This window comes from Psittacula echo (assembly GCF_963264785.1).
Source record: "Psittacula echo genome assembly, chromosome: 2".
Classification (NCBI taxonomy): Eukaryota; Metazoa; Chordata; class Aves; order Psittaciformes; family Psittacidae; genus Psittacula; species Psittacula echo.
The window spans coordinates 68,388,401-68,406,089 of record NC_137737.1 but is presented as its reverse complement, the minus strand read 5'-3'; the positions used below and the strand labels follow the sequence as shown (position 1 = coordinate 68,406,089).

The 17,689-nt window shown below is 40.4% G+C and overlaps 1 protein-coding gene across 11 annotated transcripts in view; it reads left to right on the top strand.

The window, feature by feature from the left end:
• Nucleotides 1–17,689, top strand: part of HIVEP1 (HIVEP zinc finger 1) — a 131,760-nt gene that overhangs the window by 7,807 nt on the left and 106,264 nt on the right. For 9 of the 11 annotated variants that reach the window (XR_013956254.1, XR_013956255.1, XM_080610579.1 and 6 more), the window contains one exon: nucleotides 6,860–6,924. The exons of the other annotated variants lie outside the window; for them this stretch is intronic. Coding sequence is in view for 7 of the 9 variants with exons in the window: in XM_080610579.1 (XP_080466705.1) it covers nucleotides 6,860–6,924 (65 nt within the window). In the remaining 2 variants the exon portion in view is untranslated. The remainder of the gene's footprint in view (nucleotides 1–6,859; nucleotides 6,925–17,689) is intronic. 11 annotated transcript variants of the gene reach the window in all.

Genomic DNA, 17,689 nt, shown 5'->3' with positions numbered 1-17,689 from the left:
ATCCACTGATTTGATAGCAGTTCTTGTTTCTCTGTATCAGGTTGTTTTGTACACTTACAAACCAAACCTGAACCCGAAACCTCCCTTGTGGAGGTAGAGACAATGCATAGCTCTGCTGGTGCATTATCAGGTGGAGCACCAGCAGATCTGCCTGCAATGCAATGAACAGACCAGATCTCTTGTAGACCAAAGAAGTACTCACTGTGCCTCATATTTCTCATGTGGAATGGCGGAATTACAATGTTTCTGGTTTTTGTTTGTTTTGTTTTGTTTGTTTGATTTTGGCGGGGGGGGGGGGGGGGGAATATGCGTGTTTGTTTTTTGGTTTTTGTTTGTTTTACTTGTGTAAGATCTCTAGGCTGTTTTTTATGGTGTGCGTGGTCCAACATCTTGCACATTCGGTACAGTCTTGGCTGCAGCCCTTACATTTTATTGTAATATGAATAATATCTGTATCTTCATGTGAACAGCTATCTAAAATACTCTGCAGTGTAGGAAAGGCTGAATTTAAAAGTGTAATTTGCCTCACTTTTCCATCAGTTGTCCTGTTCTGTCTCATTGTTCTGTGTCCCTAAACTTACCATGTGTTTTCAACGAGGCCTAGTCCTGTTCACTGCACAGGATGGGTGGGATTTGTGTCACTGGCCACAGATGCTGGACAAAAACCTGTTGAGGGTGGATTGCAAGAGGGGAAAGAATAGTAGGGTGGATAACGCTGTTTAGTGTTCCCCTGAGACAACTGGGTTTAATTCATGCCTCAGCCACCAAGTTTCGTGTGTGACACTGAACAATTCTGTTACACCAAACTAGTGTAGTAAGCCACTAATTGTGTGTGCTGCGTTTTGCCTGAGTTGAGATGCACAGGCACAAATTATGAGGTTTTCCAAGTGCATTTGGTCCACTGCGGCTACAGTTTGGATGTAAAACACTGCAGAAGTGCAGTGTTTTGTAGTTGGTTTTTTTTAACTGTTTTTGTTGTTATTATTTTTAAGAAAGAAAAAAGGTCTAGGGTGACTTATGTTGAAGATCCAGTATTAGCCAACACTTTATGCCTCTCTTTTCTGCCTGTAAATTGGAGATACCATACATATCAACTTCTAAGGGCGCAGAAGATAAAGTTGTTACTGTTGTGAAGCAGACACTCAGTGGCTAAATAACGGAAAAGATGATGAAGAAACTGGTAGCAAAGAGAGCCAAGCAGTGAGCACAGCCCATTTTGTGCACTGGCATAGTTTGTGTAAACACCCTTACTTTTGGCGTTCTCCAACTTCTCGCTGCTTCACTTCACAGCCTTAACATTTAAAAGGTATTCTCAAAGCTTACTTCCTAGCTTTTAAAATACCAAACTAAAACCCCAAGTAATTCTACCGTATTGAGCCACAATGCTTCTCATGTGAGTCATGGAGGTGCTGGGACCTCAAACTGCAGTGCAGGCTCTTGCTGTGGGAGCTATGCAGCATGCTGATGGCTCACCAGCGTATGGACCAGGCACTGGGGAGCAGAGAAAGAAATTGCTCCCATCGGTGAGTGTTCATCAGCATGTTGCAGAGTTTCGAGCTGTTGCTGAGAAAGCCCTGCAACCAGGAGGGAATATTTACTGCAGGAAAAGTCTCTAGAGAGGAACATCTTTAATGTCATAATTTCCCAGTTGGTTTGGAGTCTGGTTTAAGCCATTGCTGCTGAAGGAAGTGAAGCAGTCCTGCCTTCACCCACCACAGATGCTTGTTGCCCTCCTCACTGCTTCGTGCTGGCTCTGCAGTGGAAGAAGTAGTGGCACACAGAGTGTGTGATGACATCATCACGGGTAGGGAGTATGTTTTCTGCTGTGCTGGCTGGTTCCCTGGTGCTGTACTCCTGCTGTTGCTGGAGCAGGTGGTGTTGGCAGCCTGGAAGGGACAGCACAGAGTCAGAGTTGTCTCAAGCATCTTGCTTGAACTCATTGTGAAACTATGTTGGAAATCTCTGTTTGCCATGTGTAAGCAGCAGGCTTTCTGAGCTTCTTTAATTGTCCAGAGACAGGTATAGATTTTCATATGGGTGACAGAAGGTTCATTCCTTAATTCTGTTTTCTTTGCTTTTCCCTCCAGAACCCGCTTCTACTAGTGAATTTCAAAACTAGGAAGTGATGGAGGTTTTTAATGAATGACTTTAAGAATTTTAGTGTACTAATAACCAGCAGGAAACTGACCTGGTCTCACTTGACACCTTAGTTAAAAGTAAATAAAACAATCCTTCTAAAATTTGTCATAGAACTTTCATTCAGAATAAACAAAATTTGGCTAAGATGGAAGCAACCAAAAAGAGGTCCAGAAAACCAAACTTGATTGTAGCTGGCACTGTCAGCTTTGAATATATATTTATAGTTTTCCACACATGCCTGCTAAATATTAGGAGAAGTAAATGGGGCCAGTGCGGAGAGAGTCTGCTGTATGCAGACAGTGGCAAAAATAAGTTCTTTCAGAGGGAGTTAAAATAACATGAGGAACAGTGATAAAATAATGGGATTCCAGCTAACAGGTTGCGAAGAAATGCCTACAAGAATATTGATGGGAAAAAACAGAGTGGAGGAAGTAGCTTAGTTCTGTTCTCCTGACAGAAGAAAACAAAAAATTGTATTTTTAATGGAATATAAACCCTTTACAGTTGCAGTTAGAATCAGGCTGAAGTTGGAAGAAATTGGTGAAGGGTAAGGTTAAAAAAATTTAACACATACAGGAAAAAAAAAAAAAGCAGCAATGAATCAAATAATCATGGAATCATTTAGGTTGGAAAAGGCCTTCGAGATCATCAGGTCCAGCCATTAACCTAGCACTGCCAAGTCCACAACAATATATGCCAATACATTAACTGCAAAAGGTATTTAAAAAAAGTATGCAAATTAAGATCACATAAAATGAAACTGCTATGCAACTCTAGCAGTTTAGAGATAATGTATCTTATGAAAGTCTAACACTTAATTATGGAAAATGAAATACAAAGCATAAAAATTAGAACTGAACACTGAACTGGAGCTTGAAAGCTATGTTTAAGCCAGTTAGATTTTGTTCAGAATACAATGAACTGGAAACAGCTCAAATCTGTAATTCTGCCTCACCTTTACATCCTGTATCTTCTTTATTACTAATAGACTGTGGAGTAAGAAATGCTACAGAATTTGGCATTTGCTGAAGCATGAACTCCAGAGTTTTAGGAAGGTCCTGGAAAAAAAAATAAATCTGTGAAAATATATCTGTTCCACACGACATCCTTGTCTCTAAACTGGAGAGACATCAATTTGATGGGTGGACCACTCGGTGGATAAAGAACTGGCTGGATGGCCGCACGCAAAGAGTTGTGGTCAATGGCTCGATGTCCGGCTGGAGACCGGTAACGAGTGGTGTCCCTCAGGGATCAGTGTTGGGACCAGTCTTGTTCAACATCTTTGTCGGTGACAAGGACCTTAAGATCATCTAGTTCCAACCCCCCTGCCATGGGCAGGGACACCCCACACTAAACCATGCCACCCAAGGCCTCATCCAGCCTGGCCTTGAACACTGCCAGGGATGGAGCATTCACAACCTCCCTGCGCAACCCATTCCAGTGCCTCACCACCCTCTCAGTAAAGAACTTCTTCCTTATATCCAATCTAAATTTCCCCTGTTTAAGTTCTAACCTGTTATCCCTTGTCCTATCACTACATTCTCTAATGAAGAGTCCCTCCGCAGCATGCCTATAAGCCCCCTTCAGATACTGGAAGGCTGCTATGAGGTCTCCACGCAGCCTTCTCTTCTCCAGGCTGAACAGCCCCAACTTTCTCAGCCTGTCTCCATACGGGAGGTGCTCCAGTCCCCTGATCATCCTCGTGGCCCTCCTCTGGACTTGTTCCAGCAGTTCCATGTCCTTTTTCTGTTGAGAACACCAGAACTGCACACAATACTCCAAGTGAGGTCTCACGAGAGCAGAGTAGAGGGGCAGGATCACCTCCTTCGACCTGCTGGTCACGCTCCTCTTGATGCAGCCCAGAATACGGTTGGCTTTCTGGGCTGCGAGTGCACACTGCAGCCGGCTCATGCTCATTTTTTAATCGACCAACACCCCCAAGTCCTTCTCTGCAGGGCTGCTCTGAATCTCTTCTCTATCTGGAGAATCCTGTATAGGTCAAGATGTTTGATTGAGAGAGCTTCCTTGCAGGTTTATGGGCATCTGCTTCTTATATGGCTGTTATGAAAAAAGCTAAGGCTTATATGGTCTCGCATTTTTCTTAATGGACTTTTTACTGGTTTAAAACTATGCAAGTTTCTCTCTTGGCATTCCTGGTAGTATTTTCAAACTTTGAAGGCATCAGTACACTGGACTGTGCAGTTGTGGGCTGTGTTACTGCACATTTTTATATCTAGCTCAACTTCCCAAGAGTATTGTTACCATTTAAAAATATCTTATTGCAATGAATTCTCTTTAATAAAAAAAGGTCCCAAAGGAATTTGCAGCATAGTACTGTTTCATTCAAACTTGCACTGTGCCTGTGTTATGATGCTTGAAACGATTTGTGTGATAAATACTTACTTGCTGCTCCAGGAGAGGATTCAATGGTCCTTGGCATAGGTGGACAGGCATGCAGGACCTTACTTAGGGAGCTCAGTAAGGACACATCGTTTTCTGTGTGTTTGCGGGTAGTGTCTGTTTGATGTAAGACTTTGCAACATTGTTGAAGAGGTGAAAACTGTTTTCTTAATATCCAGTCAGTCATTACCACCGAAAGAGTCACCCTGTAGCCCACCTTGACGTATTCAGGAAGCTTAGAAAAACACTCCGTTTTGGGGCTTATGTCGTTTGGTTTGGTTTTTAATCCTGAAATTACTCCCTTTCATGGCATATATTTTGAGTTTCTTCTTGCAATCAGGCAATTTGATTTTAAATTGCAAACTGCTGTAACCATTTATGCTGCGAAACTTAAAGGAGACTTCCTAGAGGTACGCATTTTCAAAGCGCTAGTTATACCAGTATGTTATTTCCTGCACTTGTGCATTCTTTGGTATGTTGGACTTCTGTGGTAAGCATTTTAGTTCAGTAATGGCTTATGAGATTATGGAGAGAGAAACTCAGGCTTTTACTCAGTTAGAAAAGTAAGATTTTCCTTGTGATGTTAAAACAGATCGATAAACTGGACTTTAAATTTCCAAATTAGATGAGTTGGCCGAAGCGTGGTCTTTCCTTCCACTTGTTTAAATGTATCATGTCTCAGAATATTTACATTAGAAAGTGGAGGGGAGGAACCTTTGGCAGATGTTTGGAGGCTTTGGTGACGCATTTGTGGGAGAACTGGGTAAGCTCTAGTTCAGTAGGCAAGGCAGTGCTGTTTGTTTTTGTACAAAAGCTTTTTAAATGCCCTTAAAGCTTCTCTCAGAACAAGCCTGCTCAGAAGATATGCTGACTGATTCCCATATGACCTTTGGTGACAGACTGAAGAAGAAATGTCTTTGTGATGATCCACAGGTTGTGAAAAGCAGAAGGAGGATTTCTGTTAAGGCAAAGTTGAAAAAGTCTGGGTACTGGAAAATTTAATCTTTAACTCAAGACTTGTTGATACTTACACAGCTGAATCTGGTTAATGCAGTAAACTGGGTTTAACACCCTTGGTTACCAACAGAAGCAGTAAGTAGAGAATGTATGTTCATAATGTTAAATATCCTGTGAACTTGTTTTCTCCCTGAATTCCTGTGTGGTTAAGAGATAAGTTCCCAGAATGTCCCTTTTGTAGATCCCTGGGCAGACCTGGGCTGAAATCACGAAAGGTTTGGAATGAGTTGTGGGGAGGAAAAGCAGTGGTTCGACAGGAGCCTGTGGTGTAGCGTCGCTACAAAACAACTGTGTGTGTGTTCCTAGTTACCTATGAAATATGCGGCTTATGCCCTGCCAGTGGTGGTAGTCATGGAATATCCACAGTGCACTGCATTATTTCCTCTGATTTCTGGCCTAATTTTGGGGGGTGGGAGATGGGGTATGTTAATGTCAAATGGCATTGTTTTTAACGACTGAATTCAGCCAAGTCTGATGGGAGATTGCATGCTTCTTCTTACCCTAAAGGTTGCAATGCAGACACAATGTGGAGCCAGGAAAAAGAAGTAAGTGTTTAGAAATGGCACTTAAAGTATCATTTTTGTGGTGGCTTTGCTATTTCAGTACATGTAAGAAATCTGTAGCCGCTGTGCTTTCTGTAAAGGAGTGAAAGTCTTTTACACATTAGATGTGTGTAGACTTTACCTTTCTCTCTGCTTCAGGATTTCTAAAAGAAAGAAGTATTTCTATCCTAGATCTGTGAAGGAAACAAAAAGGTGTATGAATTAATTGTGTTTAAAGTATTTCACTCTATAATTTTTATTGGCAAAATACCTAATATGCCAAAATGTTCCTGTAATTTTCAGCTGTCAAGAGTCAGAGCTAAGTATATATGTTGTCATAGTTTAATGCTTTGAATCTTAAAAGAGAATTACCTTCTTCAGTGTAAGGGCAATGTTTTTGTGGCTAAGAGGCAGATTAGGAATTGTGAAAATGCCGAACTTTACTGCAGGGATGATTTAATAGTTTTCAAAAAAATCTTTATGTGGTGTACACAGTGGACTTGCTGAATTTGTCTCAAGTATTACATGCTTTTGTTATGGGGATGGGATAGTACCCTTTTTCATGATAACAATTTATGGAGCGTTTAATTATGTTTTCCCCTGGTGGGTTTGTTTTTCTTTAAACAAAGCATATTTCTGTGGATAAAATCTTATGTGTATTTCTGGGAGACTGTGTATGTGTGTTATGTCCAGGTATGTGTGTCCATTAGTATGATTCAAAACAGTGTTTTCTTTATGTGCTTTTTTCTTTTTTTTCATAGAATTCTAGAATATAACCTGAAACAACGATGTAACTTGTGGAGATACCAGAGGAATTGCTGTTCTGGTACAGGATGATTTTACTTTTGTCAGACCTGTGAAATGCAGTGTGTCTTCAGTACCTTCAGCAAGGTTTGGTACCAGAGTTGCGGTAAAACCTGGCTGCCATTCCTGTTTGCATACACTAAATCCATTGCCATGGTGGTAGAAAGCAAGCCAGTTTTTGTTGTTCGGCTGCTAAATGCAGATCTGCTTCCCTGTTGAAAGGGTCAGTCTTCCCTCTCCGAGGCTTATTAATTAATTTAGTCATTAGGCTTGCTCAGAAGCCCTGTGGTCTTAACAATTTATGGGTTTCTGAGGCTTTCAGTTGTCTTGGTGTGTCATTCACATATGCAAGAACACTGTCAGGGCAAACTCTGAAATTTCCTGGTGGAACAGGTTGGGATCTCCTGCTTTGGGCCTTTGCTGGAGGGATCCCATATCCTAGAGAGAATGGCATTGCAGGCAGATCAGGGCATGTCTCAGAGCTCGTGGGAAGTTTTCACAGGCATTCAGGCGGGAGATGGCCTCTGCACAAAAAAGGTTTTAATTATTCAGGTTTTTCCAGTATCTTATGCCTGGCTTCTATCATGCCTTTTCAGAAATAAATGAATAGTGCATTCCTCTGTATCATTATTTTTTCTTCACAACGTTTTTTGCTAGTGGTGTTTCTCTATTTTTTTTTTTTTTTAATTCCTGTCCTTTTTCTTTTTTTTTTTTTCATCTCATTCTTTTTCTCCAGAGTGACTTCCAGTTCTTACTATCTGTGGATATTGCTTCTCCACTGTTCTGCCTGCTAATGCAAATATAACCAACAGTCTACTGGACATCTAGGAAACAGGGAAATTCAGTGTCATCTTATTCCTCCCTCATTCTTCCGCTTGTTTTTCAGCCTCAAAAACCTCTTGGTGCTGCCAGCATCTTACATGTTTTGGTATGCTCCCTGAACAGAGTCATAGGTATAAAGACATTTCCACTGAAGTGACCCATCAATGTAAACACATGATGGGGCCTTAAAAAATACAGTTAACACTGTTCTTCAGGAATAGCATCTTTATAGTGCTTTGAGAAAGCAGAACAGAAAATTGGCTATAGAGAGGCATGGTGTATTAAGAATCAAGGTTCAGAGGTTTGAAGAATGTGGTATCTGTCTGTAACACGCTTGGGAAGCAATGCCAAGTAATGTATTCACAGTGTTTCTGAAAACTGACCCCATTATTTTAGACTATTTCTACAGATGGCATCTCCAAGATGAAAAAGCAAGTGTGTGTGTGTGGTTGCATTTCTCATAGGTTTGTCTAAACACATTTAGAACTGTTTGGAAGAAAGAGTTAATATTTCAATATATTCCCAACTTTTACAGTAATTTGTGTACTTTTTTTTTCTTCTGTGGGGCAACAGGACAAGGGTGAGTAAAAGTTCCTGAGATTGATACTCTAAAATATTTTCATTTGAATGCTCAACCTCCATGCTTTATTAAAATGCTGACCAATAAATCTCTCCTGTTTACCATGATGAACTGTCAAAGGCAGTTTCAGTAGAGGCAGCATGTGATGAGCAGGCTGGTGTGCCCCACCTGCCTCTTGGCCTCCTTTCTTGTGTCTGTAGCGTTGAGGGTAAAAGATAGATTGAACCCATTGGGATATGTTCTTGTGGATGTTAGTATGTCACCTGTGGTCAGGTATTAAAAGCTTATAAATGCAGCTTGTGAATGTCTGATTTGTAATTTGGCTGGGAAATCACAATTTGCACAGCATGGGCAGCAACAGTCCTAGCTCATCGATGTTTGTCTTCTGTAGCTGAATGTGGTAATTATGAAAAGCTATTTAAAAATACTTAGAAACAGGGAGGATTCTGAATGTTAATGTCTTATTGGTGGAAAATAATGGCCTGAAAAGGATGTAGTGATCAGTGTTTTCCAGAGCTGAAAGTTTCTGGTTAACCATGTTTTTTCTTCCAGGGCATTCAGAAATTTAAATGCTTTAAAATCTGTGGATGTGAGGAAAAGGGGCAGAGGAGACAAAGCCTAGTTTTAAGCTAACAGTGTTCGTTAATATAGATGCACAAGTATGTACTGGTTACGTGCAAGTTAATTTCAACCTTGCATTTTTAGTAAACACTGATGTAAAACGTGTCTCTTGAGCTTTTACTTAACTAACTTAACTTAACTTAACAGTTAACTGAGAGTTAACAACTAACCAGCTTTTTCTCCAAGAGGCTTTAAAAACACAGTTTTGGAAACAGTAACTAAGTATTCTACAGAATAACTCCCAGTAAATGGAAAGAAAGCTGGTAATCAGTTTTGATTAATGGATCTGCATTCTGTTATTTAAATGTTTACATCTTGATTAGCATGTATGCTGCATTTAAATATGCAGTTTTGCTTGGAGCAAAGTTTGAGTCATGGAGAATGGAGATAATTGTTCAGATACTAAAGGCTGGGGATGCAAGGTAAAAAAACCGTGCAGGATATGCACCCACCTTCCTCAGCCTTGTACAGTGATACCTATGTGACTGATACTTTCACTTACTTGTAGGATTATGGGGACTCATAATCAGATACAGGTAAAAGAAAAAGTGTGTGTGTGTGTGGGGGGGGTTGGTTTTATTTTGGTTTGGGGTTTTTTTTGCAAATTCTGCTTAATCTACTAGAGACTTAAGTTTTAACAGAAGTATTAAGGTTTTGTTTCAAGAATTGAATGTCTTCTGCTTCTTATTTTGTTAAAGACAAAGTTGAACATGTATGAAAGTTCATGAGACCTTTTTGGATTATTTTAGGAATTGCCAGTTTATGATAGAATCTCATCATTTAAATCTGCATTTCCATGGTGATAGTTGTGAAATTCATATACGTTTCTATTTCTCATGTTGTTCATAATGTTATATTTCTTTTACATAAAAGCTCTGATTGTGAGAACAGTTGTTAGGTACCAGAATGTAGTGGTTTGCTTTGCCGACTCACTTCTGCTGCAAAGTTGAGGCTTTTAGCCAAGAAAGCATGTACATCTTTCTGGGTTGCGGATTCTGGCTTTGTGAAAAAAATGACTGATTCAACAGAAAGGTTGGCCTGCCACGTAAGCACACAGTAAAAAAAAGAGCATCTGACAGCTCTGTGGCTTGAAACAGTGGATCTGACACAGGCATATGGAAAATTCATGCAACAGGGATACTGTATCAAAACGATTTCAGTAGAGGCAAACCCGAATGCTTTTCCGTAACTCTCTGTTTTTGCTTTGTTTTCTTCTAGCCTTTTGCTTTTTAAATGATTCCTTTTTAAAAAATTGACACCTTACATGAGGATTGAACAGTTCCTCAAAGAATTTTTAGGTAGAATGATTGACCTTTGAAGGGAAATATTTACATGTGTACATCAGGAAGGTGGGATGCTTTTGAAAAGCTGTGGCTTCTCTTTCACTTGGTTCGTCTTCTACTTAACATGACTGTCCAAAAGGAGAGACAACATCCTGTACTCGTGTTGGAAAGGGAATTCCTGTGCAGAATAACTTGACTCTCTTTCTTCCAGAGGAAGCTGGATATTCTTTCTGTGCCCTCTGATGAAACAAACCTTTTCCCCTGCTCCACCCGGTATATTTTTGTTGCATTAGATTTGATATCCTGCAAGGTTTTGCATTAGTCTTCTACCTGGGCCTATAGAGCAAGAATTTCTGTTTACAGAGAAGGGCTTCTGTTATTGTTGAACTGGCTGAGATTTTGAGAACTGTGAGGGGATAGAAAGCAAACATAGGCAAGCAGCAAACAGAACAATCACCCTTCTCTCATAGCAAGCAAGGCTATAACTGATCTTGCTGACTTGTTTTAGGTTTTTTTCTTTATTTTTTCCTCCTGCCTCAAGTTTTTTAAGACTGTTAAGATGTGAACAGTACCAAACTCAAGTAATTCACAGGTGTCAGTTTTGATATGTAGGTAATACCCAAAGTGCTCAGTGCTCTGTGGTTTTACTGTTGCATTGGTGTTGGAGCACCGTTCACGCAGCCAGGTTAGGTTTTTTTCTCTCTGCTAGAAGAAAAATGAAGAAAATGCTGGAACTGACTTACGCATTCATCCTGTCATTTTTCTCTATCCTCTTTGAGGTCATCCAAAATCAAAACAATTCAATAGTAATGTTTTTCACAACTGTCATTGGGGCTTCTACGGTTTTTTTTTTTGTTGCACTTCTGTCAACAGACCTTACAAAATAAGGTGTTGCAGTTGCAACTACCACAAAGTCAACGCGTGGGGCACCTAAAATATTTGAATGTGTGGCTCTCTTCACAAAACTTCCCTTTTGCCCCCCCTCAGTCATGTATTTGTGCCTAGTGCCATAGGGTGTGGATTAATGAGATACAGATATGTGTGCCTAGGGGCATGTGCCTTGCTGCGCCAGCGGGACATGGCTCTGAGTAGCACCACCAGTTCCAGGAGCTGCCCAGTCTGCTCTTCCCTCCTGGGAGTTTCATGTGAGGGATGCTCTCTGTGGTGAATGAATTATCGAAATGAAGTGCCTAAAGATACAGTTAGACTGTCATTCATCCTGAGACATAATTAACAGCTGGATGTCTCACCGATGAGAATTAATTCTCTTTGGTAGTGGCCAAGTCTTCCTCCTCTGTGTCCCTGCAACTACATTTGTATGTCTTCAGTCAGCTGGGCTGTTGTAGTGAATCAGGCAGACGTGCCTCTGAACATGCAGTTTTGTGTGTTTGGCAAACTGTTGCAGTGGATTGGGGTTTGTACTCTTAATTTCTGACGCGCTAGCCTGGCAGGTTCAGGGTAGCCTGGCCCTAGTTATGTGCAGGCTGTGGATTTCTGATCTGACTGCATCCTCCACGACACAATTGACTTCATGCCTGGGGAACCACACTAGCCTAGGAACCACAAAACATGAGTCACGGGGATTCCAGTATGATAGCAAGATGAAGAAGATAGACTTCTGGCTGTCTAAAGGTTGGGAAGGTTATTCTCCATCACAGTTGCCATCTCTTTGCCCAGAAGTGCTGACAAACTTGGCATGACAATGTCTGGTGGAAGTCTATGTGGGCTTGTCCTTTCTGTGTGCCTGTGTGAGAAGTAAGTGTTTGGTAAACAAATTTTTAAAAGCCTGGTTTGTGCCTGTTTCATACGTAAATGCCAACATGGGAACTGCATATATGCTTACTGGGCATTTTAAAGTTGTAGAAGGCTAATGATGCTGCTGTGTGGATGTGTGGAGTGTGTTGTGTCAGTGAGCAGGTCTGTGGAAACTGTCCAGGAGGCTAGGAAGGGGCCATTGCTCTCCCAGCACGTTACTCTTTTGCTCCCCAGTAAAGCTGTGCCTGGTACACACACATTGCAGTGCTTATTTTGGTGCTCTTACAAGCTATACTAAATAATAGTTGTAAAACAATTCAGACTTCTAAGTAAAAAGTTGGTTAAAAAGCTGATTTTTTTTTTCCCAGAAAGGAATCCAGTCACCCCACCCGTTTTCTCTCTTCAGAAACCGGAGCTCAGGAATTATTAGAGTAATGCTCTTCCAAGTCACGGCGGTTGCTTCATCCCCTTTCTTGTAACTGTGCTCTTGTGGTGGTAAGGAAGTGCAGCAATGCTCTGAAGCTCAATGTGTACAAAATCCTCCATACAGTCACGAAAAAAGTATTAGTTTGCAGTGAGGTGGATAAATATTCCCCAAGGAAAACTTTGTCCGTACCTGGCTGTATCTGACACTAATGTTGGAACATGCTGCTGAGAGGAAGACGGGAGCAAATACTCTAGCTGAGTTGTCTTTGCTTCTTCCTGATTATCCCTTTCCATTCATGCTTAATGCCCATGTAAATATTTTTGGTTTTCGGGTTATTTTACTTGCCTTTTTTTTTTTTAAATCAAGAAAAATTATACACAGAATATCTTAAGTTAAAAACTAGATTAAAAGAACATATTTGTGTGCAACTAAGACAAGAACTGGAAATCAGAAAAGAGGATTTGTGGCTTTTCATTCAATATTGATTCATTTTACGTGTACTTCTGTATTGAGCTGAGGCTTTTACTTTGCAGAAAATAAGGATGTACTCATGTCAAGAGCATAATTCCTGGTTATTTTCAGCAGGTGCTTAGACACGTTTGTGAATTTCAACTTAAAGCTGAGCAGTTCACCCTCTACCCCCTGTATGTAAATTCATAGCAGAGGACACAATGAGGGGTTTGAGTGTGTTAATGATACTTTTGTTTTCAGTGTGGAATTCCCATGGAGAGGTCAGGTCTAAAAATACCAAATGTTTCCACAAACAATTCCTGCATACTGTGTGTTGAGCAATACAGCTACAACCAAGGAGAGAGCTTCTGCTGACAGTTTCCCAAATGAATGCAGGAGTCCAAGCTGAGCTAGTTTATATATAGTTTTTATTATTGGTCATATGCTCTTACCAGAAATCCAGATGTGCTTGAATCATGCCGCACATTAATGACACAGGATGACTGGTTGTGGGATGAAGGTTTCTTTTGTGTGCCATAGAGGATGCCATAACTTCCAGTTAATGACTTCAAAACATTTTACAGAATGCAAATGAGCAAGTTAAGGCATGTAAACAGAAGTTGTCAGGCTTCTTTTTAAGGTAAACATTTGAATTACGTTCTATTAAAATGTGTGACTTGATTTAAAGGAATAATTCTATGTCAGTGCTGTCCTTTTCCAATGGAGTGCTTCAATAAATAAATGTTTTTAAAAAACCCTCAAACTGTTCCTAGTAAAGAAAAGGGAAATGCAAAAGGGAAAAGCCAAAGGGAGCAGAGGAACTTTACAGGACAGGCAACAGGCTTTCCACAATAGTAGAAAATATTGTATAAGAGAACCTGAAGTGCTTCATTTTAGGAATGCTTCAACAAAACAGAAATTTTTTGAGTGGCTGCTAATTTGAAATATGAAGTTCAGCATGAAACTGAGTAAGCTTATGAGTTCAGATATTTTTCTGTTCTCATATCCAGTAGCTGTATCGGCATGTTTGTGCAACATCAAACCCCTTAATTTTTCTTTGTCCTGCTGCCACCATACTGTATTTTCATTGGGGAAAAGTCCTGGTCCAGTGATTGTACAGTTTCATGGCAAAGTATGCTCTCTCCAAATGAAATCCCTGCATAAGGTGATGAGTGGTGTAGATAACATGTTCGTCACGGCCATGTCCAACAGCTACAATTTTTCTTGTTGCTCAGAGTGGTAGGGGTAGGTCTTTTCCCTCACAAAGGCTGTTTATTCATTAGTTTGGCAGAGAAATTGATCAGAGTGATGCTGTCACTGGGCTGGTCTCACCAGTATCTTTATGTATATCAGAATGATTTCAAGTACGGTATGTAGCAATGTGGGATTGCTCAGTAGCCTTTGCGGAGTTGTGGAGTTTTTATCTCCATTTTTGACACAGTTGAGACAATCCATGAAGGTGACTGGGCAACCACTGCAGACCAGTCAGCACTGCCCATTGGCACTCAAGTGAGGAACTGTGGCTTTTAGTCTGCTCAGGTTTGTTATTTCCACTGTAATAAATCCAGTTTGTGAGTAGTGTTTGATGCTAGTTTTAGTGGCAGCTGTTGTAACCCAACATGTGCCCATGAGTAGCTGTATTTTTCACTGTGTGTATTTACAATCTAAGCTGTAAATAATGCCTGAACTCTTTCTAAGCTTATTTCCAGTTCTTTCTTGGTGGTGTATTTAGATTATTGCCACAGACTGGGATGGGCTGCATGTGTTTTCTGTCTTGTGAAGCTTTCACACAGTGACTTTTTGCTCACCTCAACTTCTGCAGAAATCCACAGATTTCTTAGATTTCCACTTCTGTAGAAATCACCCTTTTTCTGAGAAAAGGGTAGTGTTTGCACCAAATTCTCTGCTTCCTTCAAAAGCACTGAAAAGGGAAAATATTTTTCCTGTTAGAGACTGGTCTAATTACTATTTCTGCTTGCATGAGAATATATCCCAACTTTAGAGAGGGATTTTTTGGGGGGTCCTGTTAACCTGAGAAGGCTTGTTGGTTTGTATTTTTGTTTTATTATTCCTGGCAGTAGAATTATGTTCACTGTTCCTCCTATTTTGAATCTAACTTTTAAACACTGTGGGAACTGTAATGTAACCGTCTACATGAAGTGTCAGATTGCCGCTCATAAGAAACACTTACTGGAGTTTTGGGTTGTTTTTTTTTAACCAATGGCTCATCTAGGCTGGGGATGAGTGGGGCTGTTGAGCAGAAGCACTGGAGATAATGTTGGTCAGGTAGGTACCCTTTAGCCAGTGATAGTTAATACTATCCTGATTAATCCTGATAAAATTTACTGAAAATAGTCAGAGGTTTGTGCATACTAGTACTATTTTTTTTCCTAAAGGCAATAGGATGTTGATAGGCATTTCTTTGTTCGTAAGACAGACGTAGTATTGATACGGAAATGTTTTCTCTTGGGGCGTCAGAATTGAGTCTGGTTAATCTTGCTTCTGTATGCATACCTATTCTTCTAGGCTTGTAATATTATCTGGAATTCCCAGTTTTCTGCAAACAGCTTTATTAACAGATGTGTGCTTTCTGAAGTCTGCAGTTTGGTTGTCTTCAATATCATGATGATATCAAGGTCACATCTAGTAGCCAGACAGCCCAGGTCATATATCTGGGGGGAATAGGAGAGGTGTACAGGAAACAGTGGCAGAACACAGGGTTATGGAGGAATAGGGGCTGTGTAATTGACCTACCTGTATGGGAAATGCTTACATCTAGTTATAAATGAAACTCTCTTAGATCTTTCCCCAAACTTGTATTTTTTTGTATTTGCCTGAAATCAAGATTGCGGAGAGATAATGACATTACCAGAGACCGTGGAACAAATTCTCACAGGAGTACAATTATGCTGTTCTGGGGAAGATTACTTTTTAAAATATCTATATGCTTCAGCAGCTCTGAAAAGGAAAGGTGAGAAGGAGGATAGACAGTTGATGTAAAAACACCCAGCAAAATTTGATTCAGATGGAGGAAGTGGAGTCTGCGTTCTTGAGCTGTGGATAAGCTCTCTCATGTTTATTCCTGTTTCCCATTATTTTCAGCACAATGTGAGGAACCCTATGCTACATTTATGTATTGGAACTGAGAGTAAGAAGGTAGTAATGAGTCTGTTGGTGTGTTGTGCTTTCTTTAATTTACAGCATCATCACTGTGCTGTGCTGCCATGAAGGACAGAATATAGCCTTTGTCCCTGCTCAGCGTTAGCGGAACCAAGAATGGTGCATGCAGTTGGCAATGACTTCAACAACAGAGTCCCCATTCATTGCTGCAGAGTAGTTTGTTTTAGCTGCGTTACGTAAGCTGTTTGTGGTGTAACGCGGGACATTGCACAGAATAATATTGGGCATGGATATCCATCTGTTGTACTGAATATTGAGGAGGGGAAAAGGATACCATATTGCAGTCAGTTGCTGGGATAGGCCTTCAAAAGCTGGCTGAATTGAAGTACTATGACCCTTTCCCTTAGCGACATCATATGACAAGTGCTAGAAGCAGTATTAAGCGACTGCACATGTACTTCCTTGCACAAAACTACTGAGTTTTTACCCTCTATGAACCCAATAACAACTTACGTGTTTTGTGAGTTATGCTCAGGGCTGGACTGGTAAGAGAAAGCTTACCTCATGGGGTAACGGTAATGTAGGGCTGTAGAAACTGTTAAGCAGATAAGATTTTTGTCACTGAACTCTGAAAAGTTAACTGCCATTAGGTACTGTGTTTCCTGAATGTAGATCCACCTACCTTTGGTAGTTAACGTTCTGCCCAAGAGTATGCAAAGTATTAAGTAGAATGTTTTTACTTAAAGTGGGAAGAAGGCAAAAGAGTAGCTGAAATACATCAGAAGTTGGGGATACTGAAAACAGTGCCTTGCCCTCCTGAATGTTGTCTGACCAAGTAGAATGCTGTATGAAACTCTCTTCAGTTACAGTGATGGGTCTCTCTGCATTTTGTTTTGAAGGACTTTTAAAGAAATAACTGAAAGCAGGCATTTCCCACAGTCATGGGTTGCCTTTGCCTTTGTTTTGTCTGCCCTGTGCCAGGGAGGCACTGTATATTGCGTGCTTGGCAAAACATCTTGCTTTTCCTTCCTGTTTGATACCACAAATCCTCAGTGTGACCTTGCAAAGCGACTAGAGATGCTAAAGAAACTTTAAGCAAAAACTGGTTTTATTTCAGCCAGGTGGTGGGTTAAGTTCTTGATAACTGAGTTAGCACAAACAAAAACTGTAAAGCACAACAGCAAAGTACAGACACAGAGACTTCTCATACATTCCGTTCAACCTGTTTCTCCAGGATTTTGCCTTCAGTGCTTTATAGCTACAGAAATCTGAGGATCCAGCTCAGTGTAGCTGCTCTTTGCCTTTATACTGCTCACTTTCTAAGGGGGAGCCTTTCCTAGATTTAAAGGAAGAATATTTCAGATCGTGTTTCTGTTGATTTTTACTTCTTTTTAACTTTTCTTTTTTTTCTTTTTAAAGCTTCTGTTTTTCTGTGTTCTCAAGTTACGTGGCAACCAAGGTGCTGGTCGTATCATATTCTTCAAGCTTATCTGGGAACAGGTCTTGCTGATGAGGAGGATCCTTAAAATCTGTATGCTTTACTTCTTAATAATTCAGTTATATCATGTACTAGAAGAGTTTTATTGAATCATGTAGCTCTTTGTCTTCTAGAGCTATAACACTTTATTGCAATTATGTATGACATTAACATGCACTGCTAGCTTTACTTATAGACCAAACCTGACATATTTAGGCAATGACAGACTTGGCCTTGTAGGTTGATAATTTC